At 34.9% G+C, this 20,286-nt stretch overlaps 1 protein-coding gene across 10 annotated transcripts in view; it reads right to left on the bottom strand.

The window, feature by feature from the left end:
* MAP4K3 (mitogen-activated protein kinase kinase kinase kinase 3) overlaps positions 1 to 20,286 on the bottom strand; it is a 112,810-nt gene that overhangs the window by 27,850 nt on the left and 64,674 nt on the right. For 7 of the 10 annotated variants that reach the window (XR_009448001.1, XM_059660031.1, XM_059660037.1 and 4 more), the window contains 10 exons: positions 20,076 to 20,207; positions 19,818 to 19,880; positions 19,653 to 19,734; positions 19,440 to 19,550; positions 18,087 to 18,165; positions 17,098 to 17,156; positions 15,778 to 15,840; positions 7,743 to 7,801; positions 2,160 to 2,198; positions 1,595 to 1,648 (listed from right to left, as the gene is read on the bottom strand). Coding sequence is in view for 9 of the 10 variants with exons in the window: in XM_059660031.1 (XP_059516014.1) it covers positions 1,595 to 1,648; positions 2,160 to 2,198; positions 7,743 to 7,801; positions 15,778 to 15,840; positions 17,098 to 17,156; positions 18,087 to 18,165; positions 19,440 to 19,550; positions 19,653 to 19,734; positions 19,818 to 19,880; positions 20,076 to 20,207 (741 nt within the window). In the remaining variant the exon portion in view is untranslated. The remainder of the gene's footprint in view (positions 1 to 1,594; positions 1,649 to 2,159; positions 2,199 to 7,742; positions 7,802 to 15,777; positions 15,841 to 17,097; positions 17,157 to 18,086; positions 18,166 to 19,439; positions 19,551 to 19,652; positions 19,735 to 19,817; positions 19,881 to 20,075; positions 20,208 to 20,286) is intronic. The other 3 variants (XM_059660032.1, XM_059660034.1, XM_059660035.1) reach the window with 3 other exon arrangements.

Genomic DNA, 20,286 nt, shown 5'->3' with positions numbered 1-20,286 from the left:
AACAGCAGAACAACTGTCTGGACAACCACACTATGACAGACACTGGCGCCAGGCCAGCCAAGGTGGGTGCGATGAGATTGGTTGGGGGCCTGCCGTCGCCCCATGATCACCCTGCAGAGGGAGGCCCAGGCCACTGGCCGGTGGGGTGATCAATCAATCAGGGGGCTCCACGACTGCCCCAAAGAGGGAGGCCCAGGCCACTGACCGGTGGGCTGTGGCAGGTGGGCGGGGCTTCCCTCTGCGGGGGTGATCCATCACAGAGCCCCAGTTGGGTGGGCGGGGCCTACTCCTTTGGGGCGATTGATTGCGGAGCTCCTGAATTGTGAGAGACCCCCCTCCCCTCCAGAGTGCACGATTTTCATGCACCGGGCTTCTAGTACATAAATAATCATCAACAGAATGCAGTTAAAGGCCACTGTGGTTGGGTCTTTAACGGAAATGTTACTGGAAACTGGAGGAAAGGTGACCTTTATTATAAAGGAAAAAATTGGCTGAATTATGTCCTGGTGTTTTGTTTAAGGTAAAAATTCAAAGTAATGAAATTGGATATTTACCTGAGATTTCTAAACAAAGTGCTAAAGGAGTGGCTTGCTTATAATGAAATGAAAGAGATGAACTAAAGAAAAAAATGCCAAGAAAAGAGAAACTAGAACTTGAAGTTTGAAAAATTCTCAGCCTATCCATATTAGCTCACAAACGGATTGCATGAGAAAGCATGTTCTGAAGAAAGCATCAAGGGTGTGGCTGGACTGTCACTCAATATGGAATTTATGGGATTTTACCAGCACAAACACCGGCAGCTTGAACGGAAGGGGCTGGAGATGAGACAAAAACAAAGGAAGGCTGCAAACTCCTTGGACTTTATAGAACAGGATGGACAGAGGTTTCCGAAAGTGCACTACTCTTCAAGAAGAGCGAAAAAACAATTCTGAAGGTGATCCATAGATCTAATTGAATTGATTTATTACGACTTTAGAGTTGATGCTGGAAAGAGCTAAGCCTTTTAGAATGACTGTATTTTGCATGTGTTAAGGACATAAATTTTGGGGGACGAGGGGCACAATAATATGGACTGAACTGTGTCCCCTCAAAATTGTATGTTGAGGTCCTAAAGTTGATGTGATCATATCTGCAGATAGTGCTTTTGGGAGGTAATGAAAGTTAACTGAGATCTTACGAGTCCAGTCCTAATTGAACAGGATTAGTGGCTTTATAAGAAGAGGGAAAGAGTCCTCTCTCTACATGTACACACTGAGGAAAGCCCGTCTGAGGACATGGTGAGAAGGCAGCTGTCTGCAAGCTTGGAAGAGAGCTCTCACCAGGAATTAAACTGGTCAGCACCTTGAGCTTAAACTTCCCAGACTCCAGAACTGTGAGAAATAAATTTTGTTTAAACCACCAATCTATGGTATATTATTAAGGATGATGGAGCAGACTAATACAACTAAAACATAAAAAGGAAAGAAACTGTGCTAGAACCCATAATACTACATTACCAATGACATTAAAATTACTGTCAATATTAGGCTGTCAGACTTATGAAATCAGAGCACATGATACTTTCTCTTTTACTAAAAATCAAAACAGAACGTACTGTTTAGATTCATCATCATCCCCTTCATCATCTTCTAAATGTGCCACATGCCCTCTAAAGATAAAGAAGGATAGTTCCATTGTTACTAAGTGAACTTGACCAAAATAGCTTCAGAAGAAATTTTAGAAAACTGCAAGACAGAATTTTACTTCTATATGTTTACAGAATCAAACACCAGTAACAACAAAATGACCTTAAGGCCACATGTCAGAGAAGGGAACAAACAGACGACTCATCTGTGACCAAGTATTTTAAGCTTAATTAAAAAGTAAAATTACCACCCTGGCTGGTGTGCTAAGTGGTTAGAGCACCGGCCTGTGCACCAGAGGGTCTCAGGGTTCAATTCCCGGTCAAGAGCATGTACCTGGGTTGCAGGTTCCATCCCCACCCCCAGTCAGACTGCATGTGGGAGGCAACCAATCAACGTCTCTCTCACATCCATGTTTCTCTCTCTCTCCTTCCCCCTCCCTTCTACTCTCTGTAAAAAAAAAAAAAAAAATCAATGGAAAAAATATCCTCATTCCTCAGGTAAGGATTAAAAAAACAAAACAAAAAGTAAAATTACCGCTGATGTAATTCTTCCTCAACAGACTTGAGAAGACTCCTTAAAAGAAAAAAAAATTAATGTGAATTAAGCAAGCAGTAAGTATATATCTTCATCATTTTGACCTTATCCACAACATTTTTTACTTAAGATTTATTAGGAATATGCTACAATGATCATCTCTATACCATCAAACATCAAGTTAATTTAATGAGCTACCTCTATTTCCTGTTGCTAATGTCTTTACATATGTATCTTAAATGAACAAAACAAACCCTAATGTTTACTGAAAATTGCCAATGCAAACAGAGGACAACCCACCACAAAATGTCACAACAGGACTGACAGCAATAACTGCAGGGTCATGGTCAGGAGCTTCCAGGATTCAAACTGACCCGGAATATTTACGTGACACCTGAAATTACATTTCCTTTTTCTTAAAATAAGGAAGGTGACACACTTTAAAAAACATCATGCTCTCAGGCAAGCCTACAAAATGAAACTCAACATGTTGGCTCTCTCTGCAGAAGCATGCATGCATGTGATGTGAATACATGAATGTAGTAGCACTCTGTTTCCACAGAACACACTCACTTACCTGAACATCTGCTCTCCAGTGGTGGACTGGCAAACACATTTACACTTTTGGGAGACTAAGCCTGGATCAGGCCAGGTGCGAGGGTTTTATCATTGGAAGCAATTTATAAAACCTGCTATTCAGGAAGCGAAGAGAGAACCAATGGCATTTCTAAAGTCCCTTTACTTCTTTCCACTGCAAGCTCATGCAGCGTATCTCCTATATTATACTCTTCAAGCATAAAATATCAATAGTCTCCTTAAAACTAATGGAACAGAGAGAAATATGGTGACTAAGGTAAAAGTATTCAGCAGAAAATTTACTCTCTCAAAAGTTAGAAGGTAGTACCTTCTAATCATTTTTCTTTCATATATATATTGGGGGAAAACTGCCGTTAGGATTATCAAAATGTAAAACCAGAGAAACTGAAAGGTGGTATAAGCAATTAATTGAATATAGTTTAGCCATCAAATTTTAATTAGGCCAGCTGAATGATCTAACTTTGAAAATGATGAAGTTCTAAATCTGGATGCTACTTTGCAGATAAAAAAAGTGAGGTTCTTCAGTCAATGTATCACCTTAATCACAAAGCTCTTTCCGGCCCACCACCAGGAAGGCAGGCGCATCTCTGTCTAAAGGCAGCTTAGCAAAACGGTGCTGGGTTGTGAAGCAAAGTCAGCCTGAGTCTGACTCCTGCCTCGGCCACTGGAAGCTGCATGGCCCGCAATAAGTCACTTTGATTTCCCTATGCTTCAGTTTCCACATCAGTAAAATGGGAATTACAATATACATGATGTCAAATGTTTATATATCTGAAGATATAATGCATTAATATAGGTAAAATGCTTAGAATAGTAATTTAGAACATAGTAAGTATTCAATTAGTGTTTGGTTTTTTTATTATTATCGACTAAACAACATTTCTTTAAACCCACAATTCTCAAAATGTGGTCTGGAGATCCTGGGGGTCTTAGTCTCCTGTAGAAGGTCTGCAAGGTCAACACTATTTTCATAATATTAAAGTGTTTACCTTTTCACTTTTATTCTTTCATTGAAAATGGAACTCTAGTTTTCTAGACTACAAAGAACACTAGAGGCCAGTGCACATATTTGTGCACAGGTGGGGCCAGCCGGCGGGGAAGGTTGGCTGTGGGAACCCACTGACCACCAGGGGGCAGTTCCTGCATTGAGCGTCTGCCCCCTGGTGGTCAGTGTGCATCATAGCTACCGGCCGGTCATCCGGTTGTAACAGTTGTTTAGGGTTTTATATATATAGATATCACAACAGATTAGCAACAGACATGAGAAGCCAGCTGTCTTCATTTAAGCCAAACATTAAGGAGATATGCAAAAAAAAATATCAATGTACTTTTCTTACTAATGGTATTTTATTTCAGAAAAAAATAGCTATTTTTCATAAAAAATGTTATTAGTGGGCCTCAACAAAAAGTTTGTTGTATTACACTGACCTATATAAAACCTTCTTGCAATTATTTGTTGCTTCTAATTCTCATGAGAAGAACTGAGTGGAATTAGGAAGGAGGTGCCATAAAGGTGGCACGTGAATTGGTCCTAAATAATAAAAAACAATTGTAATACACCAAAAATGTTATTTATAACATGTAATGAGTATATTACAATTAGAATAAATATTTTGAAAAGTTCTGTGTACATTTCTAATAACATAAATATTGACAGTTATAACCTATATTAACAAAAACTCATTGGAATCCTCAATAGTATTTTAAGTCTGTAAAAGGATTCTGAGACTAAAATTTTAAGAAGTGCTGCTTTAAACTATTTTACTGAATTAAACATAATATTTTTGAACTATACAGTGGGCTTTCATATTCCTTCAGAAGATGTGAAAAGAAAAACATTTTCTTGAGCATATGACAATATTTTTTGAAGCATTTTTTTTCCAGTAGGGAATATCAAGATTTGAGAATAACTAAGAGGAGAATTTAAATGTAGTTTATTTTTAGTTACCCTGTGTAATTGAACTTATATGGCATTCCACTTTTCTAGGTTCTCTAAGAATAAGAGAAAAAAGCTGAATAAGAAAACATGAAAAAGTGGCTAATTTATGGCTTACGAACCCATATATATTTTTTATTCATTTACTTATAAATCTCCTACTATGTGTTAAGACTTTTTTGTTGATAAAGTTAAAGATTTCATTAAGTATTAATGAAAAGTAGAATACATTTGCTTTTCAGGCATTGTGAAGGAGAAGATAAAACATGGCTAAATTTGCTAAAATGTTAATTTACAGTAAGTACTATATCTGGAGAGCACTGGAGAAAAATGTGATGCTGATTTAACCATCAAGACTGGGTACCATACAATAAACAATGTCACTATTCACTAGTTCACTTCATTATTCTATTATGGAATTTTTAGAAAGTAATGAACAAAACAAAAATGATGCCCTCAGATACTCAATTACTAAATCAACCTAAAATGATTTAAAAATTTGAATAGGATTAAAAATGGAACTGTATGCAAATATAGTTTTAACTGATCATGTGAAGAAAATAATATGGAAGTAAAAAACCCCCACAAAACTGCCAAAAATACTTAGCATATTTGAATTAACTAAGGAATTCATGCTGCTGACTACTCAAGTCTTTCAAAATTGTCTAACTGGTTCAAAACAATCTATAAAGTACTGCCTTGATTATATTTGAAAACAAAACCACTCCCTGTTTCTCTAAAACCAAAAGAGCAGTTTTATTTACTTATATTCACTTGATCTTACAATCAACAATTACTGAGTAAATACTACAAATAAGAGCAACTAGTAAGTACTTACTAAACCATAAATATGCCAAATGTTTTACAATGACTATTCCATTTCACCCCCAAAAGAAGGTACTATTGTAATCCCCATTTTACCAGAGAAGTCTCATGGCTTACAGAAAGAGACAATTCTGGTCTTTACTACTACTACATTCGATTGTGCCAGGAATTGTGTAATTCAATTTACTCTTTTCACTACTATTTAGGTCTTTTTTAAAAGAGAATTTATCTTTAGAATTTTTGCGCTACATTAAAAAATTAAAAATAATTTAAAACTTTAAAAAAAAATATTGTTGGTTTTAAATGGTCAGAAAAGTTGACCTCAATAATAATATAATTCAAAAGAAAAGAAAACCGCTCAATAAGTCAAAATATATAGGCATTTATTTAAAAATAGCAACTATCTTAGATAGCTGCCACATGGTCTGTAATAGGTAGAAACCCAGAAATGAAAATCTGTTTGCCTGATCACCTATGGAGAAAGCAGGAAACCCTGTGAGTTTTAACACACTGTCTAGTCACAAGGATAAAGCAGACATATCAGTACAGTAAGAGAAGTGCTACATCCATGCTCATGTCACATGTATGTATATGTACCTGTACACGAAACACAGCCAAAGGTCAAACTTTTGGCCAACCTACCTTGCCAGTAATTCGTTATAAAGAATACAGTTCCTTAAGCAGGGATCCAATTAATCAAAAAAATGAAGGTTGGGCAAATTATTAATATTTTACCTAGCCAAAGTAACCATATACTATGAAAATGTCTAACAGCTAAAAATCAGAAAATGGAAACTAAGGAATCTGGAAAATCATTTAGAGATGGACCATATATATAATATTTTTTTGGTTATTTTTGCAAGTATGCCATTTAAAAGTATATTTTAAATGAGTCCAAGAAAGGTAAATAAAATATCTTTCCAAATTTTCCAGTCTCTTAAAATATATCGAAATTTACTAACAAGGGCCTTAAACCAGTGACCTCAAATTTAGACAAAATAACAAAAAATACATAAAATTTTCATTTGCTAACTCACTATGAGACAAACTTTCCTTTGTTGTCCATCAACAAATCAGGACAAACTATAAATAGCGACTAGTTATTATTTAGATAGAATTTCATTTTTCTACCAGGAGAATTTCACACTTATTTTCCATTTAGGAAATATAAATAATGTTACTATTAATAATTTAATAAAAAAACACCTCACAGTACTTAAATGAAGTTGTTTAAATAAAAACTAAGGCATTTCTCTAGGTTGTCATTCAACGCCTTTTTTCTGTGTTGAAAAACATATTTAAATGATTCATTTATTTAAAGAAAGAGACATGATTTTGCACTATAATCACTAAATCTGAGCTACTTGTCTTTAGTCACCCTTTGTCAACTGTTTAACTTAAAATAAGGGTGTGTGTCTGTGTGTATGTCTCAACTCTCTAAAGCAACTGAAATATTTTGAAATTTTAATTTGATCTGATTATTAAAATATCTACATTGCTGGGAGGTTTTGGCAACTTAAATAATATTTCCTTATAATATTAACTTTTTGGAGGCGGGGGAATAAAATCATTTAATGAGGGCCTTTGGGGGAGGGTTGAAGGAATGAGAGCACAATAAGAAAATCTACGGGGAATAGCAGAGTCTGGTCTCCATACCTTGCTAACTCGGGCTTATGAACAACTGAAATTGTTACACCTTAGTGCGTGGTGTAGAGTAGGCCTTGAATAATTTGGGTTTATTTCTTGCATAAATACCTTTCAAAACTTTAGACACATTTTAATTACTGTTCACTTTTTAAAAGACTCTTACCAGCTAAAATATTAAGATTTCTAAACAGTGTGAATATTTCCAGCTGTTTTCAGAGGCCAACACATCTAAGAGACATACCAAAGCAAGTTTTATAAGGAACAGACAAGTCTTTACAAATAAAAAAATAAATTTCTCAAACATATATTTATCCTCATTTGGAATATACTTAGTTTTCTCTAGAGATCTACAAAGTAGTTTGATGTAAAAAATTTAAGGTGATTGTCTCCATTATAACAATTATTGATTAAATGATTAGCAAAGTAGCAGTAAAACAAAGTTAAAAGTATTTTATGAAATATATCTACCAACTATTTTACTACTCTAATTATTTAGTATTGTAATTATTAAGATATAATATTTTAAGGCAACTTAATTATTCCTGATTTAAATTTAATTTTAAAAGAACTTTACTTACTTGTTTGCACCTAAAAAGTAACTACCTTGGTGTCCTTGTCCATATTCTAGTTGTAGATCCTAATAGTATAAAACAAAATATTTAGTAAAACAGTAGTATCTTACAAATCACGACACATAATATACATTAGTTTTAAAGCAGAAACCCCAAACTTCAAATAAATCTGTATTGCTGTATGTTCTTAAAAAGAAGGCATGGTAGGACTTGCAACAATAAAAGGAAAGTTCAATATTTTTCTGGGAACTCATTTAAATAATATATGCAAGTTTCATTTAAGGATATTGCTATTGTAATTAACATTTGTAAAGTCAGCTTTTAGAAAAAGTTCAAATAAAGTCTTTATTCTCAAGCTCTAATGAAGCAAAAATGATTACAGAAGGGAGCAAGCAACAAAAATCTTGGTCTGTACGAGCTGCAATAATTATGTCTATTCACACGTTGCTACTACTGCTTTATGCAGGTAGTAATTTTTAAAGAAATAAAATAGGGTATTCTTTTAAAGTAATATATATATATATATATGGATTTGCCAAAGATTATAAATTGTATGTTAGGGCTTTTAACATATTTTAAAGAGTTAAGTGTAAGTAGCAAAACTTCAATATCATTAAGGCAGTTCATCAGCTATTTAAACATTCTCACTAAATGCTGCATGTTGTAGAATTCAGAATTGAAATTTAAAGGTACAAACAATATATATGTGCTCAACACAAACACCTTGAGACCAAAAAGAAAAATGCTTTCCAACAATAATGGAAAGCAGAGTCTCCTTTTCTCCTCTCCTTCTTAAAGCCTATGTATCTCAAGCACTATTTTAATAATAAAGGGGGAATATTTAACATTTCAAGTGAATTTTATTTTTACTAGAATATAATATACTTAGAGTGCTGTTAGCAGCCTTCCAAGACTGTCAAGTAAGATAGCTGCAACCTTCTCCAAGTCTCCGATGCATTTAATACATAGTTCTTCTCCAGCAATTACTCTGCATTTTAATTAATTTATTACAAGTCTATAAAAATAGTTGCCAGGCTGTGAGCTCCTCAAACAAAGGGAAATTGTTAAATCCATCTTTCTTCCCTACAGCCCAAGGTCTAGCATAACAACTGGCACATATTAACGAGGCCCTAAGTAAATGCTTGTTCAGATGCTATTTGTTTATTTTCCTATAAACACATAACTAACACTTCAGCCTCATCTATAATAATATAAGTGTAATATGCTAATTAGACCGGAGTCCTTCTGGACGAAGTCGGGGCTGCAAGGGCCGAGCCCCCTTGCACAAATTCGTGCATTGGGCCTCTAGTTAATATATACATTAAAATAATTCTAGGTCCAAATACTGCTAAGCCTAGAATCCTGAGAGGATTCTAAGCAATACATTACATTTAAATGAAAAGTACTTTAACATTTAAGTATTACAAGATCTGTCAAAATAATATCTGATGAAAATAAATATCTAATTTTGTCTTCAATATTTGTGTTCTTCCATGCATAATGAATATTCTTACTAGTGAGAGAAAAGATAATATATCATAAACAAAAAAGATTAGTCAACTGTCACACTGGTATCACATGAAATTCTAATGAAAAGGGATACCTATTCTCAAATTAATGATAGATCTTAATATAATAAAATCACTGTTATTATGAGACAGTCACACATTATTATAGTGAACAATTTAATTGGTCATGACTTTACACGGAACTTTTAAACATTGATAATCGGTAAAGAGAAGTACTATCTCAATGAATTTACTTTCCAATTCAAGTTTGTTTTCTTCAGCTGTAGATAACTGGGCCCTCTACAGACCAGCAATATCTTTAGCCAATAATCTCTTAAACCTTAAATCAAATGACAGCTTCTCAAAGCATATACTTCTGTTGCTTAAATGCAGACGTGACAACTACCAGGTTGATGACAATGACTGGGGAAAAAATAAACTGAGACCATCAGTGTACTTAAGAAGGTAAGAGAAGAGTTTAAAAACAGCTAACACCCTCTGCAGACAGATCCAAGTCTGGTGATTCCCTGGGCCATATGTGAAGCCCTCCCAGGAGAGCTAAGATTGCAAGGGGCTTGGTTCTTTATAAATTCCTTCTCTGTAAATCAAGTTCTGTTACGTTTTAGCGAACATGGAATATAAACAATGTACTGGCCACGTCATCAAGTAAAAAAATTACACTAAGTCCTTCTATTAATTATCTAATCCTCTTTAATTCAGCTATTATTTACCAAGCACCTATTATAAATAGCAAGAATACAGATAGTAAATCAGACAAGAAAAATGAAAAGAAATAGGAAAGAAAAAAAATGTGAAACCTGGGCAAAGTTAGTAATTATTTATGTATCTTTAGGGCAGTCTAAGAAAAACTGATCTACAACCCTTTTTAAAAGGACTTGAAAGCTATTCTGTAACAGAAAATACTACCAAAATTATTCTTGGAAAAGCACTCAAAATATACCCTAGATGAGTTAAACATGGGCTAAATAAGAATACATTTGAACATGTTAGGACAGACATAAAAATATTAGTTGCATAAATCAGGCATCAACCTATTAGTGAATGACAATACTTAACAACATAGTCAAGGTCAACAACATGGACTGAAAACATGCAATAGCCTATTACAGATTCAACATAACAAAAATTTAAGATGGTCTACCCAGCTCAATTAAAATATCCTTCTGAGCCACAAAGTCTTAATTTCCATGGTTCGTTTTAATGAATGGGGTTGTATTTCTAAACGTAGGATAAAGTCTCTAAGAAAATATGGTGCCAGAAAAAAATGAAAAAGAATAAAAGGATGCGACGTGAACACTGGAAAAAGAAAATATATGATCAAGAAGATATTGATTTTTTATTAGCCCCCCCCCCCCACGAGATTACAGTCTATATACCTAACGAGAAAACAGCAGGAAGTTAATAGAATTGACACAGTTGGCTACAAAAACACACAGAGAAAGTACTTCACCAATTTATTTTACCCAAGAAAAAAGAACACAGAAGAGGAAAACTTTTTTATCATAAAAAATGAGAGAATTGTGGAACAAATAAAACCGTTAGATACCTTTTAATGTGGTAGATAATTTACAGGAGTAAAAAGGGATTGAATCCTGGATAATTCAAAAAGTTTTTATTTCTTAAAAAGTCAGAAAAGCAAGTGGAGTCATAATACTGATCAAGCAGTCAGTATTCTAATAAAAGCAGAAGACTTAAGGAAGCTCAAACTGAATAACATGACTTCTGTACAGCAAGCTTGGAAATGAATACTAGGTTAGGTTTGACATTCTAGAGAATGTGCTACCATTGAGCAATTATGAAATGAGGTCTCCTTAGAAATTGTCTTCAACATTAGATAAGAAAAGTGACCACACAACATACATTTTATAATCAACACTAATAAAAGAGAAAAATGGTAATTGGCGTACGAGCTACCCTTTTCATTGGCTAATCAGGGCTATATGCAAATTAACTGCCAACTAAGATTGGCAGTTAACTGCCAACAAGATGGTGGTTAATTTGCATACTTAGGCACAATGCAGGGAGGCGAAAGGGAAAGCAGGAAGAAGCCCCCTGCCACTGACAGTGATCGGAAACCCGGGGGGGGTGGGGGGAGCTAAGAGCTGGGGGGCAGGGCAAAGGCGGCCCTGGGGCCGCCTTTGCCCTGCCCCCCAGCCATGATCGGAGAATCAGGCGCCTTTGCCGCCCTGGCCAGTGATAGCAGGAAGTAGGGGTGGAGCCAGCGATGGGAGCTGGGCACGGTCGAAGCTGGCAGTCCCAGGAGCTAGGGGTCCCTTGCCTGGGCCTAAAGCGAAGCCCACGATCGTGGGGCCGCTGCAGCTGTGGGTCCCCGCTGCCCGGGCCGGACGCCTAGGCCAGAGGCATCAGGCCTGGGCAAGGGGCCGATCCTGTGATTGGAGGGTGATGGGGGTCAACGCCTGAGGGCTCCCAGTATGTGAGAGGGGGCAGGCTGGGCTGAGGGACACTCCCCCACACACACCCAGTGCACGAATTTCGTGCACCGGGCCCCTAGTAAATAATAACTTAACAGATTTAAAAATAAGTAAAGTTGGCATTTACTATTTCTTTTATAGAATATAACTTTATAGACTGTATTCAGTTTTGACCTAATTCAGTAATAATTTTAAAGTACTTTTATTATAATTATTGATAACAATCAATTGGTTATTATCTTCCTAACATGTTTTTAATTGTAACTTACATATTTTATTCTTATTCCCGCAGGTAGACTGTAAGTTTCTTCAGAGTAATAATTATATACCTATTCATGTTCCTCCATAGCAATTAACATAGTGTTTCACCTACAATTAACTTTAGATGTATTTTTCATCATAATGGGCCAAAATATACAGTAAAAATCAGGCAAATTTTAAAAAATTAGCATCAGCTGAACAGATGTGTAATAATATCTTCTAATTTAAAGACAGATCAGGTAAACACATCTGTATGGTTATGGGCAAAACTGTTACTATTTAATTATCACATTAAAATGAGGTTTTTATTTTTAACTTGGGCATCTTTTAAAATTTAAAGAACTTTTTTTTTTATTCACTAACAATCCTAAAAATTAAGCTCTATTCTTCTGGTTCTACGTATTATAATTGCCTGATTTAAAAAAATCATTTTATTGTAGTAATGAAAATTGAGGTGTTACATTCAAAATTCATTTACAAAATAATAAATAAATATACTTAGCACTTAAAACAACCAGAAAGCACTGATGACATCAAACTTTTAGGTAGCAGGCTTTTTATAAGGGAGCAAATGTTTTTTCTGGGCCCTAAAGAACTTAGGGCTGCAACTGCCCACTAAGATGACAGCCAAACATTCTGGGTTCATGTGGTTTCTAGGCTCCAGCAACAAGTATTTGTAAGACATAAAATCTTGTTCGCAGTGCCAAAATTTTAGGACTGATGAAATTAGGGGACTGAAATAACTAAGGACAGGTCAAACCCATTAGGATGGCTATTATTTAAAAAACAAAAACAAAAACCTCCCTTTCCCCTGCCACAAAAGAACAAGTGTTGATGGAAGCAGAGAAATTGGAACCCTAGTGCTCTGCTGGTGGGAACTGTAAAATGATGCGGCTGCTATGGAAAACTGTATGGTTGTTCCCCAAACATATTAAATGTAGAATTATCATGTGATCTAGCATGTCCTTATCTAGTTATATACCTAGGAAAGCACAGATTTGACAGATATTTGTACACCCATGTTCATAGCAGCATTATTCACAATAATCAAAAGGTGAAAGCAACTCATGCCCACTGATCGATCAATGAATAAACAAAATGTAGTCTCTATGTATAATGGAATATTATTCAGTCTTAAAAAAGGAAACTCTGACAAATGCTACAACATGGATGACTCTTGAAGATGTGATGACATTTTACTAAGTAAAGGGAGCCAGTCCCAAAGGGACAAATGTTGCATGATTCCAATTATATAAGGTCACTGGAGTACAAAAAAACCCAGAGAGACAGAAAATAGAATGACGGCTGCCAGGGCCTTGGGGGAAGGGAGGATGAGAGTTATTATTTAATGGGTAAGGAGATGTAGTTTGGGAAGATGAAAATGTTTTGGAGACCAATAGTGGTCATGGTTGCAATTCAGTACCTACATAGTGGTTTAGGTATGAATTACTGGGCCAGGCTGCTTAGGTCAAATCCCGGCTCTGCTATTATTTAGCTAAGTGGCAAGACCAATTTCAGCTTCTTTGCACCTTAAATTCTCTCATTTGTAAGACATAAGTTAATGTATTTAAAGTGTTTAGAATAATGCCTGGTATACAAAAACTTCTTAGATAAGTGTTAGCTTTTATTATCATTAGAAGTGAGCTTTTTAAAGATTGATTTTATAAATGTCAGGATCTGACAAATATTTCATTCACTCTCCTACCACAAATTATCTGTCCCTCATGCCCCTCTCTGTCACAAGATCCCATCAACTGTTCCCTCGCTCATAAGAAATTCCTGATTATTTGGAGAGGGGCTAGTTCAGCACAGGTACAGAAAAGAATATTGTAACTCCAAGGTATTGTGTTTCTGGTGCTGTAATTGTCTTATCTGGAGAATATTAATCTAAACTTTGGGTTCTGTAATTTTTTATTTCCACAACAAATTTCTGTCATTCTAGCCTACTGAGGCCCAATTCTAGAGAAAATTTCAATCCAGAAATCACTGATAGTGTTTTCTTCAGACATTCCTCCTCATTTGCGTCCTTGGACGGTTAATTCTCAGTCCTCTCACTTTCTGGCCTCTGGGCCATCTGATGTATCTTTCTTTCTTTTGTGACAGTGCATCTACTGACTCTTCTTGCTTTTCAACTGCTTCTTCCCTACCTCCAATGTTGGTTCTACCTTTGAGTGCAAAACACAGACATCACCCATAGCAGTTTTTTACCCTTTTTACTTAATGAGACTTACCTGGGGAACACATGACATCTCATGGTTCCATCTACCATTTCCTCCTTCATTACTTCAATCTCCCTCCTTTGAGCTAATCCCATAATTACAGCAGTAGTATGACCACTCCATAATTTCAGCTCTCTATCTGCCATCTCTCCAAACTGTGCCAATGACTGTCTTTACATTAATTCCCATGCAACACAGGAGGTATTTATATATCCACTTTCTTCCTGAAGAACCTATAATGGCTCCTACACAATACTGAAATCAATCTTAGTCCCTCCCAGAAGCCAAACAAACCACGTTAACCCAAAGGCTTTTCTTATTCTCTGATGTCTATTATACCAATGATCTGTTAGCCTCTCCTCATCAACAGTCACCACAAGTCACCACCTGGCAAAGTTTTGGCAATCCACTACATATTTTGTTGCATAGCGAACAGTTTCTACGTACAAGTATTTTTTGTCCATTGAGACAGCAACTGCCCTAAGAGAAATTATTTCGTTTTTCTTTTTTTCTAATCCTCACCCGAGGATATTTTCCGAGAAAGTGGAAGGGAGAGGGAAAGACAGAGGGAAATATCGATGTGAGAGAAACACATCGATTGGTTGCCTCCTACATGAGCCCCGACCACGGCCTGGGCCAAGGAGGAGCCTGCAACCAAGGTACGTGCCCTTGACTGGGATTGAACCCGGGACTCTTTGGTCTGCAGGCCAACGCTCTATCCACTAAGCCAAACTAGCTTAGCTAGGGCTAAAAATTATTTCTAAAATCTCTTTTATGTTCTACAAATATTAGAGGGCACAAATTTAAGAATTTATGTTAAGAATCATTTAAATCAACCAGAATTGAGAGAGATGTTACTGAAGCAGAGAGGAAGAAAAGATAAGGAAAATTCAGAAAAGTGCAGAAAATTGAAATCTAGAAGTAAGCATAAAGGCAACCTGGCCAGCTACAGAAGTAGAAAAGAACTATTTATGTAATAGTAACTATTAAAAGTATTATTTATTTAATATTCACCAGGGCTAATGTCCCATCTTTTCTTCCCTAATGGTAAGATAGTCTTAATATTTATAACTTCAAGGGGGCTTTATAATCCAAATTTTGGTCTGAGAAAAATGGATATTATAATAATGCTACTGACCGAGCTATAATTTCATCTACGACTGATTTCTTTGATAATGAGGGGTAAATTACTTCTTAAAATGATATATATACATAATATATGCAATATATAGTTTTACATATATAAGTGAGTATATATATATATGTATATATATATATGGATGGGTCCTAGTTCATTAAAACTGGACATTTTTATAGGGAACTATAATTAAAACTCATATTTGAGTCAGAAAATTAAATGTTTTTCATAAAAAAGAAAAATATTTTTATTTTTTATTGTAACATTAAAATATATTTGAGTAGATATGTTTATTTAACTTGTTATGGAAAAACTTGCTATAATCCTTAATGTAGCAGGATCTTATATATAAAACAATGCTTTAACTGGTTCATTAAAATTGGACAAAATGTTTGGGGAAAAAAAATAAAACAAACAAGACTAAAACAATGCTGACAAAGAAAATCAGAAGATGAGAAATACCAGATTAGATCTTGCAGTGTAGTATATTTCTTCTGAACTGTCGAAAAAACCATCACTGTCGGGCTGTTTAGCAGAGACCAAGAAACCCAAGTTATTTACACTTACACTAAAAGCCACAAATTCACAAAGGGAAACTCTTAACTGAAGTAAGTCCTGCTAACATAATTTTGTTAAGGCAAATGCAAAGTTAAATCATATTAAAAGGTTTCTAAAAAAGCAACGCTGCAACGAATTTACTCTATAATGCAGTTACTAAATTAGTGCAGAATTTAAATACATGCAATGCCCACTTAAAAAAAGAGCAAATAAACTGCCTTAACAAAATACAATTAGCATTAATAAACATCAGAATTACTTTTTCTTTTTAACCTTTTCCATCTTCTACATAAATGTCAGGCTTCAGTATTTAATATGATCATTTTAAGAATTTTTCTTTAACATTTCTTTCCTCCATGCTGGTATACTGAATTAAAATAACTCCAAAAGTTTAATGTTAAATATTCTCTCTGTGTGCCTTTAGTCAAGTGGGTTAAATTAAATTTAAGAAGGAAGTTCCCACTTCAACCCTTAGTGCTTATTAACAGTTATTTTCTTCTCATTATTAAAAAGAAAGCAAAAAATAACACAATTTGGAGCTTGGTAAAGTAATTAATTAGGATTAATTCTGTTTATTTTTTAAGTCTCATGTTTCATTCTTCCATAGAATAGTAACATCTCAAATACTTGCAAAGCATTTTGTTTCTAAGACTACATCTAATATATCATGTATCTGGAAAGGAGTATAAAACATGAATAAAAAGAATCATGAAAAGAAAGTTCATACAGTTAGCAAGCCTTAAATGAATGACAAACTTTATCTATTATGTATGCCTACTCTCTCCTGAGCTTTAGTACTCCAAACAGATAAGACTTTACTCTGATGTTTAAAAAACTGGCTTGCTCAAAAGACTGTCCAAAAATTTAGTGAGAAGATGGGCTTTTATTGATCAAACATTTTAGTTTAATACTACAGCATTTATCTTAATAAATACATACACAAAAGCTACTCAAAAACTGAAAAATAAAAATGAAAAAAATTGAAGAGCCAGCATTAAAAACACTGAATTAGAGACTGGTAAAACTAGTAAGTTTCTCCTAAATAATTTTGAAAATATTCAATCTCAGCAACACAGATTTATTTATTCTGAATTTCAGAATTACTTACCTTTTTATTTCCCCAAATGCTTTTAATAACTAGCTTTTAAGTCAGTTCCAATATATCATAAAGACTAATTAAAACATTTACTTTTAGTGTTAACATTCCAAGACTACACTACTTACAAGTTCATGATGTGGTTCTGTCTCTTTCCTTAAGGGTGGATCAAATTTTACTTGGCCAACTAAAAAAGAAAAAGAGTAAAGCCATGATCTGTTTCTTGATTCTTAATGATACACTAATTTTAAAAGTTACTCCATGGCAAAACACATTTAATTTTACTATCTACCATACCTTAATCACAATCCAAAGATTTAAATAAAGAATATATAGCCAGAAAAAGTCCAAGAAAGTCTAAGCAGTTAAAGCTTAATCTGTTAATAGTAGGCCTTTTCCAAGAGGAGGGCAGTATCAGAAAAACTGGGGTATAGGTCTCTAGTTTCAAATAGCATATAGATGCCTCTGCAGTTAGGAGCTGAGAACTCACTGACATAAATTAGTAAAAAATGATCCAGAAATAACTGTACTTTGCAAAAAAGGCCTGAAAATATAATTTTTAAATAGAATCAGATAACGAGATTAAAAAAGTACTTTAAGTTAGATTTTCAATAGTACTCAATACCGGCCGGGCTCAGAATCCATTTTTAAAGGCTCTCAGGTTCTTCAGATATTGAGCCAGTTTGCAGATTTCTACCTCTTCTTGACACTCAAAGCGTGGCCCTTGCACTATCAGCATCTACATAACCTGGAAGGTTGTTAGAAGTAAAGAATCCCAGATCTGCTGAATCAGAAACTGCATTTTGACAAGCTCTCTAGGTGACTTATACACACATTGAAGTTTAAGAACATTGACTTGATTTATTCACTCCGCCTATTCTAGGAACTTTATTCCTCTTCCCAAGCAGTAACAACACACCTCCCCTGCCACCGCCAAAAATTCCTTAGAAACAAGGAGAATAAAATCCTTACTGCCTTAAAAAACTCTTACCTTTAAAAGGTTTAATGAAAAGAACTACTTGGAAGAAAATAAAGCAAAAGTATTATAACAAAACTATACAACTTGAAATCTTATTTGTTAATGCTAAATTATGAACTGTGTATAGTACATACTCACAGTTGATCTCCGAGCGTGTTTTTTCTTCTCTCACGTTTCTACTTGTTGAATGAATTCTATGTGGCACAGCAACAAGAGGCTAGGAAACAACAAAATCAATGACATGTGGCATTAGATAAGCAAATCACAATCTGGTCCACAAAATTAATCAAATAAAAACAAAACACTTCATTTTATGTAAAAATGGGAATGACATACAACCACTTTGTCAATATTAAAACAAAAAACAAAAAATGGCAACCGCAAAATGGAACTCTTCGGTCATCATTGGGATATAGTCTCAAGATTAGGAATATATTTTATCTACAGCAGGTTCCCAGTAAATGTTCTCTGAGTTAAATATAAATAAATATTAAAAATTCAATATTTCAATAATTTAATAGCTATCCAAAAGCTGCAGCTAGCTTTCCCTGTTGCAGAGAAAAACTGTAATTAAAAAAATCTGCCTCAACTTCTATTTCAAAAAGGATGAGAGAAATGAAATGAAATAATGCTACAAGCGTTAATGATTTATGGTCCTATTACTTAGTAAACACAATTTTCTCCCTTTATGTTTTTTCTTACACGGGCAGCCCTCTATCTTCTTTCCTTTTACTTTTAAAATCTTTCTATGTTATAGCCCCTGTCAGAGGAATATTCGGGGGGGTGGGTGGAGTTACGATGAGTTCTCCTGACTGCTAATTCACATCGCTTCTTTTAAAGTCTGTGGGGTGGTCACTGAGCGAGCGACTGTTACTCAGTTCACGCACAAACAGCTAAGTGTGAACTGTGCTGCCTCCTTGTCTCCCAGTGAAAATACGCTTGTGACATTTTTACAAAACTTGGTAATTCAAAGCAGGAGTTAGCTAACAAAGATGAAAGTGCTGCAAAGAAATAAAAAGTGCTAATCTTGGGTAACGTTGGGAATGAAATCTGAATAAATGGAGTTATGAAAGAAAATAGCTGACTGTGAGAATGTTGACATGGCCACTGTTCGAGAAACAGCGGACATACAGCCAAAGGAATTTAGTAAACTAAGTTCAGGTGAACTTATTGACATGCATGAAGCAAGTAGTTGTGACAAGAAGGATGAAGATACTCCAGAAGAAGTGGCACCAGCTAAAACTTTATGTTACAGAGATTGAGATAGTTCATGCATCGAAAATGCAAAGGGTAAAATGTTGGAAGCGCATCCAAACTTAAAAAGGAATATTGACATTCACCATGGCATAGAAAAGATACTTGCTCTGTGTCATAAAGTAACATGAAAAAGGCCAGCACTGTGCAATCTACTCAATAAGCAGATTACTGGATAATTAAACATCTGTCTATACATATCTGTTGTATATACTAGTTAGTAAAAACAGTTCCTACCTCAGGATCATCATCATCAAAATCATGGTAAGTGGAATGATCAGGATTATTCACTTTATCCAATAGTTCAATTGCCAAAGACCGTGTCAAAGGTTGTGTGACAAACGGATGCTATAAAAATAAAATAATATAGTACAGAACACTTATTAGAAACTTGATTGAATGACATTTTATTTTTTGAAAACAAGACATAGTTTGGGGCAAAGGTAATACCTGTAATAACTTTTCAGCTGTTGGTCTTTTTTTTGGATTTTTGGTAAGTGCCATTTTCACAAAATGATGAAAACTATTTGACCTACGAAATTTTAAAATGAGAGTTTTAAATTTCAATTATTTTTTCCTCATGACTATAAAAGTAAATAACACAAAGATACTCACCACTTCACTTTATCCTTTAGTTTAGGAGGCTGAAAATTGCTTTTTGTCATTAGAAATAATGCTCTGAAAAATCAACAACAAATCATTACACAGTATTTTAAGACTTCATATTAATATATAATGTAAATTCTATTACTCTTGTTCACAAATAAGGTAAAGCAAGAATAAGCATATCGTTTGTCCATGGCATAATAAATACTACTGGAGTGGAGAGCCCCTTAGTTAAAACATACGATTCTTCAGCTATGACGCACTGACCTCATTGGGTGTAAGTCAAACATAGGAGGCTGGAGCTCAGCAAGTTCTATGGCGGTGATCCCCACTGCCCAGAGGTCACAGAGCTGATTGTACCCCCCTTTCCTCTCAACGGCTGCGACTTCTGGAGCCATCCTGAAGGAATATTCCAGAAAAGAAAACCTTTTGTTTATTGTATTTTCCTTCATATTCCCACCAGAGGCACATGGAACCA

This window comes from Myotis daubentonii, chromosome 12, assembly GCF_963259705.1.
Source record: "Myotis daubentonii chromosome 12, mMyoDau2.1, whole genome shotgun sequence".
Taxonomy (NCBI): domain Eukaryota; kingdom Metazoa; phylum Chordata; class Mammalia; order Chiroptera; family Vespertilionidae; genus Myotis; species Myotis daubentonii.
The sequence above is the reverse complement of the archived record's forward strand: the minus strand, read 5'-3'. Positions and strand labels throughout refer to the sequence as shown.